This window comes from Achroia grisella, unplaced genomic scaffold, assembly GCF_030625045.1.
Source record: "Achroia grisella isolate CSIRO2021 unplaced genomic scaffold, CSIRO_AGI_Agris_v1 utg869, whole genome shotgun sequence".
Taxonomy (NCBI): domain Eukaryota; kingdom Metazoa; phylum Arthropoda; class Insecta; order Lepidoptera; family Pyralidae; genus Achroia; species Achroia grisella.
This window is the reverse complement of record NW_026713049.1, coordinates 1,489,038-1,506,765: the sequence shown is the minus strand read 5'-3', so window position 1 is coordinate 1,506,765 and position 17,728 is coordinate 1,489,038. Positions and strand designations below refer to the sequence as shown.

The following is a 17,728-nucleotide window of genomic DNA, read 5'->3' as shown; positions in this document are numbered from 1 at the left end:
TTAGTTTATCTCCCATTAATATATGAGATTAATATGATTCACGATTAAAAATATAAACTCGTGCTGCGAATAACAGTGTCGCCACAATCCACCACTGCCCTATAAGGGTATAATTGGGACGCAACTTATTTGTCGCTATTATTATCTTATGAGAAACTTTCCCTATTCCGTATTCTAACTGTCATTGTTTGTATTGTGTCGTAATTTCGGACCAAAAGGTTCTCTTCCACAACAATGGTTATTATCTACTATTTATCATCATTTTCAGCCATCTACCATGTGTCCATTCAGTCTGTTTATGATTTCACCGCTCCATCTAGGTCGTTTTATATTACAAAATTATTTTCAAACTACGTAATTGAGAACTCCTTACTTGATACTTCATGATTGACTGGAAATTCCACTTTGGGAAAGTCTATCGATTCTGTCGAATTAAAGTCGCTTGATTATAAAAAAAGTTAAGTTTCTTTGATATTGTATTTATATATTGTATTACTCATTTCCATAACCATGTCGATCATTCTTAGATATTTCCAGACTAAAATGTCTATTCTATATCAAATCTTTTCTTCTACAATGAACATCCCAGAATTGCGCCTTGAGAAACTCCTTTAGATACAAAGCCAGAATTTGAATAACGACTCTTCCTGTCACTCCTCGATTTCTCCATTATTTACTGTTTGTTCCTCACATAACTATGAAACCAACGGTAATAAATCTGACTGCATCGTGATATTATTACCTTATATGAACGATCTCGCAAAAGTAACGCGTACTGAATAATACATTCATGACCCAGTATGTGTACGAATGTACGATGAATGTGTACAAAAGGAGGCCAGGCTTGAGCTTGGCTCCTGTCTCAGTGAAAACCGGACATATCCTCGACATCCGAACTTTCATACCTAAGTCTAGGAAAATATATTCAAAACACGCATTTAGGTTGACTTAATATATTATTACACGCATAAAAGATTTAATAAATAAAATAATTATATTTTGCTAGCACCCTACTCTGTCTTCACATAATCGTTTTAGATAAATAGATAGAATATGCTATATTTACATCATACAATGATAGAAGTAAGCAAGAAGCATACGTCCAGCAGTGGACTACTTTATAGAAGTTAAATACAATTAATTAGTGAACTAAACATATGTGTAAAAATACAACAACATTGTGTTAGGTATTTCTAATTTTGTTCAAAATTATGTATGCCGATGTCATTTGCTGACAATACTATAATTTTCTGTACGTAAAACAATTTTTATAAACAAAAAAAAAATACGCAAATAAAAAATAAATATGATCAAATAAAAAAATAAATATAAAAAAAGCAATGTCTCATTAAGTTCTGCTAATTTAGTTTTCTTCTCTATTTTTATTTTTTTATTATATTTTTACTGCATGGCAACGAACATATTTGTAGACAGCCAGTTACAACGCGATGTCGATGGTTGCGGGTCCGATTCCTCATTCGGTACAATTATTTGTATTCATGAGTACGATTGTTTGTATTGATCTGGATATTTTCTATGTATAGTAGGTATATTTACAAAAAAATCTAAGTATTTATATCAGTTGTCTAGTACCCATAATACAATCCCTGCTTACCGTGGGCCTGGCACTGAGTTAATAGTCCAGGAAAAAAAATCATAAATAATTAAAGTAACTTGAGTAAGTACACCGTTGACAACCCTAAGCGATGGCTCATAGATTTCAAGCATATGAATGGAAGGCTGTAGGACGTCGGCCTTGCGCCCACTCATACAGGGATGAAATATGACATCGCCGCCGAGTTTAGATACTAAACGAGATACTATATAGGGCTTTATGGATTACAGATTGGAGTCTGAAGTTTTATGTTTGCTACTTTATATTTAATACTCAGTACTTGTTTATTCGATATTAAATATCGATAAGTTATATTCGTTAACTATCGAAGACTCGCATGTTTGTCTTATAAGGCATAATTCAAAAATGAATCATCAAAGTTCAATCTTTAAATTTGAATAAATTTTAAAAATATTCCAATATCAAACAGTATTCAGTAACATCTTCTACTCCTTTTTGTTATTGTTTTTTTGGGTCATTTAGTTTATTTTATGTGTTTAGTTATTTCTCTTAGTTTCTAATTAATTATATAATATTTTTCCTGATGCTTTAAATATTAATTTGTGTCTCTGTGTAAATTATAAAAACAAAGTTTTATAATGAAAAGTTATAAACTATTTTTGGCATTTAGATTTTTTTTTACTTTTTAATTCTAATATTAATATCAATTTCTACGGAATTGGAAACTTGGACATGTTCCGTACAGTTTCAATTATGGCAGACGGAAAATACAGAAAGTTAATAAACTACCGCCGCTAAATATGTTACCGTTTATAGCTGAAATAAAGCACAAACATTTATTTTAATGTGATGAAGAAACCACAAGTCGACCGCCTTTCCTCGGTTTATGAGTGCACAATGTCGGAACATAGTTATCTATACCTACTCACCTATCTACGTGTATTTCTTGTATACTTTTTGGTTGACCTCAGTATATTTTTTTTCATTGAAGAATCTAAATATCAAATGATTCACCTGCCTGTACTAACAATAGGTAGGTTAACCACGAACTGAAATCGATTAGTCCATCGTGGCGAATTCCCTTAAAATTAAAATAATATTTACTAGGGCAGAAAGTCTTTCTTCCACTCCCTATACAGAAGTACTTTTTTAATACGAAGTCTGTATCGTATTTTGAATCTTCTATATTCAAGCCTAAAACTCAAAAAAGTAGACAATATTCTACAAGTAGACTGCTCATACACAATATTAGATAGATACATATAAACCCACCCGACTTTCCTTTTTTAAAACAATTTATTCGAACGCCTGTCTTAGTCACAATAGGAATCCAAATTATCGTCCACATAGAATATTTCCACTTTCTTTATACATAAATACAATAAATACATAGGTACTGTTCTCCATCTATACATATATATGATATATATAAATATATAGAACATACCGCCTACCTGTCCAGTAAATACTATATTTGTAACGTACAAAATCCTATGAAACAAATGATGAATCTAATAAAAAAACTATAATTTTTAATACCACAATAACTTAATTACATGGAAGCTGGTAATCAGATTGAAAAGAAAAACAAGAGCGATTGAGCGAAACCATTTCCCAATCGACCTCTCTCTTTCACTCTTACGACAGTGGCGGTAGAATAAGCAAGATAGTGGCTAATAATGGGATTGTTACGGAAGGTAAGGCAGGAAGGCAGTCGACAATGGAAAAGTTGTATAACAACGTGATTTGATCGCTGTGGGCTTCACTTAACTGATTTATCTAATGAGACACTGACATAACTAGGCTAGGTTCCAACAGCATTATTTCTCAGAAGTCAAGTAGATACGAGTACTATTCTTATATCAAACTTTATTATCGTCAAATACTATATTTAAAACTATTTTTTATTGTTATAAAATAAGAGGATTGAGTATATTTTTTTGTTTTTCTGCGTTGTGGCTTGGTAAATTTTACTTTGCACCTAAAAAGGTCACAATTTCGATCAAAGCGAAATTATGGGCATGTCAAATATGTCCAGTGTTTTATTTTCATCTTGAATTTTGAGTCATTAAAGAATCCCCATCGGGGATTTACAGTCATTAAGGTACATTGTTAGTAGCTAGCTTGTCAGATATCAATTTCACTGTAACAACTATAAAAAATATGTGTAAAGATGTGCAATTTTTTATGAAAAAATTTCATACAAGCCAACTTGTGAAGTTTTTTTAAAGTTTCCTGGACATAAATTTTATCACTACAAATCTCAAATGCTCTTACCATCTATATGCGGATGATCTCCAGGTATACTCTCAAGCTATAGCTTCTGAGCTTGGTGAGGCCATCGATCATCTCAATATTGATCCTGATCATATTCTTAAATGGTCCGAAAAGTTTGGTGTATCTGTTAATCCTTCCAAGTGTCAAGCAATAATCCTTGGAAGCAAACAACAACTTTGCAAAATTGACTATGGCACTTTGCCTCCAGTTCTCTTTAATAATCAAACTATTTCCTATACTGCTCATGTTAAAAATCTCGGTTTATTGATGGACAGTACTCTTAGCTGGAACAATCACGTTAATGAGATCAGTCGAAAAATTACAATGGCACTGCGTAATTTATATAGGCTTAAAAATTTCCTCCCTATAAGTACAAAAATTCTCCTTATCCAATCCTTAGTCCTTCCCACCCTTTGTCGACCTTTTAAACAAATTGGATCGTCTTCTCAACAACTCTATCCGCTTCATTTTTAATCTCCGCAAGTTCGATCATATTTCTTCTTATCGTTCACAGCTTAAATGGCTACCTATCCGTTACCGTAGAAATGTACGTATTCTATGTACTCTGTACTCCATTTTATACGATCCAAATTCTCCTGATTATATTAAGAGTAAATTTCACTTCCATGGGGACAACACCAATCACGGTATTCGCTCAACTAGAAAATTTTTACTTCATATCCCGGCTCATTTATCCGGTTTCGTCCACTATTCTTTCGCCGTTCAGGCTATCAAACTTTGGAATGACTTACTTGATCTTCATATCAAAACCGCTACGAATAAAATTTCTTTTAAACATAAACTACGGGAACATTATCTCAATTTGTAACTTTTTACTATCTCTTCTAACTATTTTTCCATTCTACTCTCTATGGTTCTGTGACTGTCAGACTATTGAGTATCTAGTATATATTTATTATATATATATATATGTGTGTATATAATTATTTGTATATATTTATGTAATTTATGATTGTATTCCTTAGATATATATTGTATTTATCATTCTGTTTATATTTTGTTGCTTTTTATTTATCATTTATTATATTTGCACCGCCAACATTTACTCTCTGCACCACCAATGGTCGACTGGTAGAAAATGCCGCATGGTGTTAAGTCCGCCAAATGTACTTTACTATATTTTGTATATTGTGTGCATTGAAGTTAAATAAATCCCATCAAAAACATAAATGTGAAATGATAGCCGAGTTTAATATTATGATATATGCCTTGATTGTTGACTTCTACGACAAAAGAGATGAGATCTAAATGGGTGCCAAGTTCAATGGTGGTTCCTGAAATGTATTTATAACAATATAAAATATCATTTCTTCTTATAACTTAGGATAATATACTGTAGCCTAAGTTCTAACTTGGCTAGTTTTCATATACGAAATATACTGTAGCCTTCGCAAGTTGATCTATAGTTGATCAGTGATAAAAATGACGATTTTTGGACATTAATATCTAAATAACCGTTTGAGATATGTTTATGAAATTTGGAACACATACTTATCTCGCAAGTCTCAATATATGAACCAAATTTGACAGGTTTGTGTGAAAGAGTTTTTGAGTTATGAGGGGGTCAAAAGTGGCTCCAAATGGTTCGTGTAAATATACACCCGGTGCTGCTTGCCAGTTTACTTGAAACTCGGCTTGACACGCTACCGCGTGTCTATAAATAAATAAAAATAAATAAATAAGATAATAAGAATTTTTATACATAATTAAAACAGTTGGATAACAAAATTTTCCGAATATATTCAACTAAAAAAAACTATTAAAGTTTTAAAATGACAAACTTATACATAAAAAATGAGCAGTTGAATTTGAATCCTCTAGGTTTTAACTCGGCTGAAAGAGCATATCAAAATAACGGATTTAATAAAAATTAATGCGCATCAAAGCACTTCACACAGCCGTCCATTTTAATCTGATTCCTGCGGCTCGTTCGCACCGTCCAAACAATACTTCTAAGTATTTAACCCGAAATGTTCATATTGTTAAATAACATTACGGTATTTTCATTAGTTCCCCACTGTCGTGGGAAGAAGTACATGTAAAGGTCACCGGGTCAAGTTGAATCTGGTTTTTGTGACCGTTAAAAACGGAAATCGTCGAATATAACATGTGATTTCATTATTTTTTTAATCGTTATATCTACCATATTGGTCTAGACATGTAAATTATTCAAAGTTATTATTTCAATATTATGTTGATTGAAGCATAGATTTAAAACAAGAAAGAAGATACTGACAATTAATTTACACGCTGTCCTCTAAAAACTCTTTTCTGGTAGAATTTCATTAAATTATATTTTGTGGTCATAGGACTTTGTACGCTCAAAATATTTGCTGGACAGGTAGGAGGTATAAATATAGCTGATTAAATGCCAAAGAGCCACATGACGCAAACGGTAAATTTTACAGGGGAACTCATCAAAATTTTCACTGTGATATTTTTACTTTTTCTTTTAAACATATGTATGTCAAGTCGATTTTCGAATTGCTACCCTGTGGGGTGTGGGCCCCACATTGGGAAACTCGTTTAGAGACACTGACTGATCAAAATATTAATTTATTGATAAATGCAATAAATATCTTCTAAAGACAGTAACTGATCGAATTTATTTATTGACTGCACTGCACCAACAATAGACGAGTCAAAGGCTGCATTTAAACAATAAATCGTTGTGTATATATCAACGAAGAGTTTGCAATACTGCAATGTGAATGCACTTGCAATCGTGAGAATAACGGTGCTGGAAATGGAAGACTTGCGCTAGGAACTATTCATTTGCACATTAAGTCATAAATCATACATTATATTTGTAGTCCGGACCAGGGTTGCCAACTTTTTTGGTCTAATGGGACAAACGATCATGAACCTTAAAATACGGAATTTTCTTTTTTTACCCTGTACAAATTTTAATATATATATGTATGTTTAGGTATCTAAACGTTTAGTATATTTTAGTTCCAACGCTCGCGTGTTCGAAACTCATACACTAAAAACTCATATTTAGTATATTTAATTGTATTTTGTTGGGTATTTTTCATATCGTGTCTGTATTTACTTTAAGTATGTCTGGTATAGATAGCATAAGCTCCGATTACTTTGGCTCCGATTACAGTTGACTTTGGAGGTTGTCCATGTATATTTATTTACTTCTCTCACTTTTATGATTGTTAATCCATCCTTTTAATTTAGCAAGTAAAAAATGGTAATTTTAATAAAATCTTTTATCTCCTAAATATCGACTAGTACATAGAGTATATATTTGGACGTCCAGTGATATACGAAATAGTTGCTAACACTAGTGCGGTCGGAAGTTAATATTATGCAGTGTGCCTCCAACGCGACCGCTCGATTCAATATTATGCAAACTCAAAGCTGCAGGCATTGAAAATTAACATACAGGTTCTGGAATGTTTAGATTCATATTGGATTATTTGCATTACACTTTGTTGCATTTAACAATTCATAGAGGCTTAACTTTACTCTAGTTCAATTCTCATAACCAGATGTACTGATAACAGAGTTCCAATGTTTAACTTTAGTACAAGTCTGCTTTCCTGTGTCAACTTTGGAAGACTGAAGAAAAGATTGACGTCTAGCTTAGCCCGCATTTTTGCAGAGTGCTCTACAGTGAAATTATTGGTTGATTGTGAATTAATGAAATTATATATTGGGCTAAATTATATGGGGACTATGGAGTCACTCTTTATAGTTATGTAAAACTATTTAGATAACTAATTGTAACCGCGGTTTCAACCGTATGAAAATTATAGCCTATGTGCTATTCTGATGTATAAGCTATATTATTGTAAAGTTTTATCGAAATCCGTTCAGTAGTTTTTGCGTGAAAGAATAACAAACATCCATGTATCTATCCATCCACACTTACAAACTTTCGCGTTTATAATATAAGTAAGATAGTACAACTATTATATTGTATCATGATTTGAATGAAACATTGTAGCTTAGAATGTATGAGTATGTTGATATTTGACTTGGAAAAAGACCATTATAAAATAAAAAAAGAATATCTTAACATCTGCTAAAATTGATCAATTAAATTAGTTGAGTTACTCTAGAAATAACAAACTTTCCTAATAAATATTTTTTTGGCTACATTCACAAAAAGCTAAATAAATAGCCAAACTACTTCCTACTAGTGCAACTACTTTGTCCGCCTTTTTTTAATAAATACTAATTTACATTTGGATAATTAGCACCAGGACCAGAATCACTCAAGGTAGAACATAATAGAAAAGATTCAAAATGCCTTTGCTTAGAAGCAAGCCGTTTGCTTGCTAACCAGATATAGTAAAACATCAGAAAAAAAGTTATTTTTGTGTATATATCTGTGCGCATTTCTAAATAAGTATGAAAATTAAAATAAATAGGTATTGTACCAATTTTGATTATTATTTTTAAAATTTACCTATTAGTATAGTATAAGTCTAGCTGAACCATCTAAAGTAAAGCGATGAGCTAAACCACTAAACCACTAAGGCCGTCAAATGCCTACGAAGTTGTGAATTATTTGTGTTTTTATCAGGTATTCAAAGTTTAAACCAATATTTCCACAATACCGTCCCATGGCGGTTTTTGACCGCACATCAATGAATACGCAGAAAACTCGACGTAATGTTGTAATGACCTACTAAATTTTCTTTCATGGGAAGTGAGCCATGCGAGCTAGGGAACATCAGTAGGTTCTTATGGTAACCATACAATTATGATAGGATACTTTATATCTACTTGTTACACGCGAGTTTGTCTGCCTCTTTTAATAAAAGATAGCATATATTCGTCTTCGTGTCACAATCTATATTCATGTTTAATTTCATTAGATCTGTTCAGTAGTTTAGCCGTGACAAGGTATCAAGTCTTTCGAATTTAAAATATTAGTATGAATAGGTGTCTACGTGATGTCAACCTACTCCTTTAGTAACTTGACGTGAAGATAAATAGATAGAGAGAGAGTCTGGATTTTTTCTATATAGATAATATATCTATATAGAAAAACATCCAGACTAAACAAGCAGACACTTTTACTCAAGACATACTGAGATTGAATGCGTGACTATTAAAAGGACTATGATAAGCGCTATATTACCTAAAATGAAGTTAGATAAACTATTATATAAACATGGAAAAACTTCGTATATTTTCCTGGCCAGATTTTTTTTAAATTTCAAAGACAAAGAAACACTAAAACTTATAATTGCAAAATAATATTAACCTAAATTTTAAATGTTGAAAATCAATTTTTTAAATAATCCTAAAACATTATTATTAACTGAGAAAAATCTGCCGATACTCAGCAATTGCTTGCTACTCGTATATCCAACGCTCTTGCTCGTTAATCAAATGAACGAGAGAGACGGCTGCATGTATGCATTGTCTTTGTCCTATTATATTCAACCCCTACGGGTTTACTCTACCCCTCTTGCTCAAATTATGCAATTAAACTACACACTTCGAAAATGTTGTAAAACATTAGTTGGGGGAGAGAAATAGAATCCTTATAACAAGGGATTACAGTTGTTTTGCACTGGAATATTATTGGAGATAGATAGAATAGAGAACCAGAAAATGTCTCGAAATGGGAATTGTTACGTCTCGGGTGCTGGTAACCAAAAGTGTACACTATGGTCTAACTACTTAGTTTGCATTTCATATGATGCTGACATTTTGCCGCAGTTTGAGTCTCTGGTGCCTTGCAAATTGGGATTAATGCACTGAAGCTAAGGATTGAATTTGTTTGTAGGTTATGATGCTGTCATCTCCTGCTGTGTCGTGGTGCCCTGGTAGTTTTTGCCCTTTTACACGTGACGTCAGTTTCATTTTCGTACAGGCGCTCGTCTCGTTTCATATGGGATGTATTCCTGCCGTACATTTTTTTTTAAATCTTGTGTGTAAACGACTTATTAGTTTTAGTTATTTGTAGATATTTTTTTTTACTTTAGGTTTAGTTCTTGTTTGCGACCGCAAATATCCTTTAAATATTTCTAAATAATAAAATTACCTACTCATTTTGAAAATGGAATATCGTACATAGAACTGCTATATTGTTTTTTTTTTGTATAAAAAATATACACATTCTTTTCACGTTTCCTTGGCCTCACCACCAAAGACAATTTATCAAATATTATAATTACAACAAGCAATATACCTCCACCGAACAGTTTTTCGTAAAATTGTATATAAGAACGAATTATATTCTCTATAAATACACTTATCTAATAAAATTTAATGCCTTAAGATATCGCAAGAAATTCCAAAGATACTGTAAGTATATTGATAGAAACCCAAAACAATACTTTTTAGAATGTTTTAGGGTTCTGTTACGTTGTAAAAGTACAGTAAGTGAATTTATATATGTGTAGATTGTATTGTAATTTTAAAGGCTAAAAAATCTACAATAAAATTCTATTGTAGATTTTTTTGTATGTATGTAGTATGAATTTCCATGAAAACCACAGTATATTTCTCAAGGTTAGATAATGTATTCATTGAAAGATCACAAATAGCTACCACATTGTAAATCGTACTAACCCACACACTCTCCGCAAATGTGCATATAAATACCATAAAAGATACCTTGTGTTATGTAAGATATATTCTTATTGAATATTCATATATATATATATCAATACGTGTGGGTGAATTCTGCTTTTTCAGAAATTATTACCATCATAGAGAACGCATAGTTGAATGTCTTCCTGAATTCGATAATCTTTATATACAAGTTCCTTGTTTCTTGCCAGTTCTTCTCAGCTAAAATAGCTAGCTAACTGGATGGATAATCCAAAATGTCTTATACAACTTTACTTATCTTTACGCTTATTAGATACGAAAAATTAAGTTGTTTTTTATGTATGTAATTGAATATTTGTTATACAATTATGCTTACATTGTTAATGATTGGCAAAAAATAATAAAATTTAATGCACAGATAGATAGATGCACATATAAATATTCTAAAGTATAATGTAGATTTCGTCATAACAAGCGAGCAAAGCCGCGAAATTTAGTTATACTTAAAATGTCGAAACTCTTTTAAGAAATATCCAATACTCTATTGGACATTTTATAATCTACCAACTCGCCGCATCCTATGTCAATAATAGATAAGCTTTTAAGAGCGTTTTTCGTATATGTAGTTGGTTGTATTTACCTAAAGATTTATCACAATCGGAAAATACAAGTTGTGGAATCCAAAAGACGCGTCCAATGTATTCTGTTAGCTACATTCTTTACTATTAAGCTGATTATAAACTTGTTTTATGGATTTTTAATGACAAATTGCTTAAAGTACGTTTTTGACAGAATTTTATTCAATGATTTAGTATCTCAATCCATATAGATGTAGGTAATATATTTAATTATCATTATCATCTAGCTCTATCTTATATTATTAGAATCGACATTTCTAAGTTTTATTTTTATTTATTAAACTTACACTCGGGGACTGCCTAGTGTTTCCCTCTCTGCCACACCACGGTACCCGCACGGTGAATCCTTGGAATGCTAAGAAGTTAGTCTCACAGGTAATCTATTTTCAAAAGTGCTTCAATGTAAGTTTATTTGAATAAATGATTTTCTATTCTATTCTATTCTATTCTATTCTATTCTGTGAAGAATATTGTGCTGTAGTCTTCTAATAAATTCTTTGCAACAAGCCGCTATTATTTTCGATCAATAGTCGAGACCGATGCGGGTATATTTTCCCGCCTCTAACAACCTACACCATAGATACATAATTTAGACTTGAAATATAACAATGTTACAATGACTGTAGGCCCTCAAGCACGTACAACGATCGCAATCAGCTTTTTAATTATTTTTTTTAATCACGAAAGCATTGATGCTGCGGCCTACCACACCGTTCATTGACTCGCATCGGGAGAAAGTTGTTAATTAAGACCTCTGGTGATTGGCGCTCGATTGTGTAATGGAACGCAATAGAGCGACCATTTGGCTGTATAGGGAAATACCTTTGCCATAGTTGCGGATGTAAAGGAATAAATGGACTCGTATAAACTATGAATTTGAATGGAACTTAAATGGAACGATAAGTGCACTGAATGGACTGCGCGTAATGACATCTGACGTAATTGTCGGATATCTAATGCTATCCAAATAGACTGTATACATATATGTAGGTACGTCAGATATATTTATGTAAAAATATATACTTGGTACAAAAAATAAATTATTAAAGAAATAAAGAATTTATTCAAACCAAAAACAAAAATGATATAATGTTACATTGATATAATATTAAAACATCCAGCTGTATCTGGGCACAGATTGCCCTCACAAGAGGTGATCAGGTAGATAAGTGAATATTTTAAATATTCTTTTCTTGCCATATTACATTATTACTTACCTCATAGAATACAAGACATTATTAACAATAGGAATTTTAAAATATTTAAAGCATCTAAAATATCGTAATACGGCTGGAAACTGTACAATATCTTAAATAATGAAAATAAATAACTCACCAATCTTTCTTATACGGCGTAAATTTTGTCACAAAGAAAAAACAAAAACGTAAAAGTTGAAAATTTTGTATACAAAATTATGTGTCAAAAATAAATAAATTTATAAAAAGAGGTCTGTCGCCAACATATCATAGCAATTTCTGTGATCAATGATCAGCTGTATGTATATTGATGTACTAAAAAGTTATAGTTGAATAACTGAAGTATTTATAATTAAATATTCATTTGTATGTAATTTAATACACATTAATTTTAATACAGTAAGTAGCCAGTATTGTTTGTATATTAACTTAACATATTTAGGTACCTTCTGCGTACCGCTACTTACCGTAAGACATTCGGAATTTTCAACCATAAATAATAGACCGTACGTTGAGACTAATTGATAAATGGCGCCAATTGTATACATTTTTAAAAAGACAAATATCAATTTACGGCCTAAGAACCGTATTATTATTCTCCATCTACGACTTTGTATTAATATATGACCTCTAGATTTATTTACAAAATAATATGTTACACTGTAATATAATACCTAACTACTCTGTACTGTGAAATTAATTCCGAACGAGAAGCAGTATTGATTAATATTTTTCTTAGAAATCCGAAGTATTTAAAATAAGAACTTTAGGTTTCATTTTCTTCATATTTAAGTATCTACTTTTTACTACTTTTTTTAGAGTAAACCGAACTAAAAACGTAAACTAGAACTCTTAACGTAAGAATTTACCACGGATAAATTCTTTCGTTAAGAGTCTATGATATACATATATTTATTCCAAAAAATCCTATTATCATAATATCATATCACAGTTAATGCATTATAAAAATTAGTTACGATTAATCTTTTTACGGTAATTCATGTAAAATGTTAAGGTAATAAATAAGGCGTACTTTTTTCAAAAATGTTCTGTAATTATAAAATTTATTTAACTATTTAGATGTTCTTGTAATAATTAAATTCATTGAATAAATATATAAGAAATATTATAAAACATGTTTAAGTCAGTAATTTCGACACAAAAAACGTTTAGACAAACTGGTTATATTGTCTTAAATATATTTATTATCAAAAACGTCGCTTTCAGTCACTCACAAAAATTGGCATTTTTAAGAGCCTTGACTTGCATATTTTGATCTCGTCTAATAGTGTATACTTTCAAATTACGATAACATGCGCTACCTATATTAAACAAGTTTCTAATATAGAAAATAATCTATTACTTTAATATATGTACTTTACTTTAAGTAGTCTAACTTAAATACATTCATTTAAAATATTTTAAATAGAAAGAAATTCTAGCTTTTCTCTTATGCTTTTTTTCTAAGTACATACTTAGGTACTTATATAAAACACTCGATGATTACTTTTGCAATTCATAGTATTTAATCGCTTGAAAATTTTATAACAAAATTATGTTAAATAATCTAACACATTTTGTCTAAAAAACAGGCTTATTTATTATTTAATGACTTGTTTTATATCACAATGATTATAAAAAAGTTAAATGTATATCTCTGGTTCCGATCTAACTCATCACATTCGCGTTAACCATGATTATTATCGGAAACAGGCCATCGTCCAGCAATAAACAGATATCGGCAATTAACTCCGCTAATAGAATCTGTTGTCTGCTACCATATTTTCTTGTAAAGAATTCAAAGTAGAAAAACAACGCGCACGCGGCCAGCGTAGCGACTGGAAAGCGTAAAACTTAAATGCAGAATGATAACGAACGGTACTTCACATATACTAGTCGTCTAATGAAACATTATTCCACATAATCCGGGGAAATTATGAATATAAACTTGCAACACCGAAAAAATGGCGCGCATTCATTGAAAAAGTTAAAATTAAAACAACATTCCACAGGCTTGTATTTAGATTGCAGTTAGCGTCATATATCATTATAAAAAATTGTAAAAACCTATTTACAATTATTTTTTTCTTAATTTTCAATGCGAAAGTATTTTATTATCGGTTTACCAATTCTTATCAAAATTCAAGATTCTAAAAAAGTTTTAATTCTTTATTCTCAAAAAAGCCTTTTTTTTCAGAAATTATTTACCTGATCGTAAACCCCCACTTTAACCGCTCTATTGTATGGTTCTCGTAGAATATAGAGCTTTTTCTCCGGCGGCAGACGGCCTGGGTGGTGTATGGGTTTAGCACACCGCCTTACTTCCGATGATCGCGGGTTCGACTCCTAAAATATATCTACATATTTTTATCAATTGTCTAGTACCCATAACACAAGCTCTGCTATACTTGGGACTAGATTGCGCTGTGTGAATTGTCCCGAGATATAATGTTATATATATTATGTCCCGAGGGCCTAGTTCGTACATTTATAAAAATGTTAGTTACTAACGTTCTGATTGTGACCTTGTCACCCAATCTAATCGCAACTAAAAGTGAGTGGCGCTATCTATTGTTAAACTTGAACTCAGCCTAAAACGATGGGGTCAACGTATTAATTTGCATGATGATCACAACGCCGGCATTTACTAATGCAATGTGTTATTAAGTTATTAGAGTAATCAGAATATTAGGTAGGTATATGTAGGTTTTATTTTTTAAATTATTCATAATTTTGCTATATAATATCAATCATAAATACCTACTGGTAAAAATTATTAGTGAGATCCTGTTATTCTTAGACTACAATAATACATATAATAAAATAAAAAGTAGGGTTTACAAGTACAATGTACTTATTTAGGTACAAACAAAATTGAAAAATAAATATATTCACTATAAAAACTATTTATTAAAACTTAAAAATAACAGAAAAATACGATCACAACGTAACAATAAGAATTAAACATCCGCTTCAAGTAGATAACAGTCTTTGAAGTAACTAATAAGGTAACAAATTCAATATTTTTACAGATAAGTAAACTAAAAACATTGTAAGAGTAACAAATTTTGTGAGATTGCCGAGTAAAGTCTGTATTATCTGTCAAACTTCACCAAAAATAAGTATTTAATAATTATTAAAAACTATTGTAACTCAAACCTTACTGTAATTTCTTCATTTCGATGTAGGTATACAAAAATCACATCAACTTCCAATTGTGATATATGTACTTATTTAGTATCATATAACATGGAGTAAATGCTATCAACTGAACTAAGATATATAACATATACATACATAAGATATGTGTATATATCTTATATATCTATATATATGTCAGTTACACATAAAACCGTCCAAAATCGTTTGACAGGTAATTCCAATGCCAAGTATTTTTAAAAAAAAATTTAAAATTGAATTTTAACTATTGTTTATTCTTCCAAATAAATAGAATATAAACTAATTTATACATCTACATATATTATGCATTATAAACTCTTAAAATTTTTAATATATGCGTCATGGTTCATTAATGTGTATTTCATGATTGTAGGCAGCATTTTTATTTCGATATATCAACACTTAATGTCGTCACGCTATAACTCTAATTGCCATTAACAACAGCAAACAACAGTCCCATCTGCTCACGATAAGATATGACGATAATATAACTCTTGTATGTATTTATCACAAATGTAAACATATATACGAAATTGTTCATTATTGTTTCAATTAAATCACATTCTAAAGACACCGAATTTACTGTCCCTAAATGGAGCATTCAAGGCAGCTGATAAACTAAGACCTATGACTCTTCTGGTATCTCTTGGAGCTATAATTCCATCATCCCAAATTCTTGCTGTACTATAGTACGGTATACCTTCTTTCTCAAATTGAGTTTCTATAGGAGTTCTCACTTTCTTCTCGTTTTCATCAGTCCATGCCTTACCCTCTCTAATCGCTTTCTCTTTAGCAATTAAAGATAACACAGTAGCGGCTTGAGGACCACCCATTACTGATATTCTAGCATTTGGCCACATGTACATAAAGTTCGGAGAAAAAGATCGTCCACACATACCATAGTTTCCAGCACCGAAACTACCACCTACCACAACAGTTATTTTAGGTCCTTTGAAACAACTAACTGCTGTTACCATTTTAGCACCATTTTTTGCAATACCACCAGCCTCTGCGTCTTTTCCCACCATGAAACCGGTGATATTTTGAAGGAATAATAAAGGTATTTTACGAGCTGCACAGAGTTGAATGAAATGAGATCCCTTTAACGCCGCTTCAGATTCTAATACACCATTATTTCCTATTATTCCTATGGGATGGCCATAAAGAGATGCAAAGCCACATATTAAAGTCTCGCCGTATAATTGTTTGAATTCATGGAATCTACTACCATCAACTACTCTAGCAATAACTTCACGAATGTCAAAAGGTCTCTGTATATTTGCCCCTACTATACCGTGTAAATCGTCAATATTGTGTACTGGTTCTTCTACTTTTGCAGCATAAATTCTAGCTTTCTGTTCGTTATTCCAATTTAAATTAGCTACAATGTTCCTAGCTAAATGTAACGCATGTTCGTCATCTATAGCACAATGATCTGTAACACCAGACTGTCGACAATGTAAGTCTGCCCCTCCCAAATCTTCCGCAGATACTGATTCCCCAGTAGCTGCTTTCACTAGTGGTGGTCCAGCCAAAAAAATAGTTCCTTGGTTCTTAATGATAATACTCTCATCAGACATACTAGGGACATAAGCTCCGCCTGCTGTGCATGATCCCATCACGACTGATATTTGTGGAATTCCTTCGGATGACATATTGGCTTGATTATAAAATGACCTTCCAAAGTGATCTCTGTCGGGAAATACGTCTGCTTGATCTGGCAAGTGAGCACCACCGGAATCAACAAGATAAATGCAAGGAAGCCGACATTCTTGTGCAATGGACTGCGCTCGCAAATGTTTCTTTACAGTCACAGGAAAATAAGTTCCTCCTTTGACAGTCGCATCATTCGCAATGATCATGCAGTCGTGGCCGTGAACTTTACCAATAGCAGTAACAATGCCGGCACACGGCACTTGGCCTTTGTACATGTCAGTCGCAGCCAATGTGCTCAGCTCCAAAACGTCGCTCCCCTCATCCACTAACCGGTTAATCCTCTCTCTTACCAGCAATTTTCCTCGCGCTATGTGCCTCTTAACTGATTCTTCTGGACCTCCTTTGAGGACTTCACTGGTTTTCAAGCGAAGTTCATCAACGAGCTCATCCATTTTGAGTCTATTCTCTTGGTAATAAGGGTCACTTCTGTTCGGCTCAGTGCCGATGACAGTAGCGTGGCTGTTGTGTCGGCATTGGACGCATAATCTCCGCGTTCCCCTAAGTACTTTGAGCATTTTCGTAATAATATGAATCACACACAAAAACACGACCGGTCGGCGACTCGCGGTCGCAGTACTGACGATAACATACCGTTA

General features: G+C 32.0%; 2 protein-coding genes across 2 annotated transcripts in view; one reads left to right on the top strand and one right to left on the bottom strand.

Annotated features, from left to right (window-relative positions):
* LOC131852840 (hillarin) overlaps positions 1-17,728 on the top strand; it is a 66,159-nt gene that overhangs the window by 38,507 nt on the left and 9,924 nt on the right. The window lies entirely within an intron of this gene.
* Positions 15,434-17,694, bottom strand: LOC131852841 (probable methylcrotonoyl-CoA carboxylase beta chain, mitochondrial). The gene has a single exon (XM_059203574.1). The coding sequence runs from the start codon at positions 17,645-17,647 to the stop codon at positions 15,974-15,976; it is 1,674 nt and encodes a 557-aa protein (XP_059059557.1). The 5' UTR covers positions 17,648-17,694; the 3' UTR covers positions 15,434-15,973.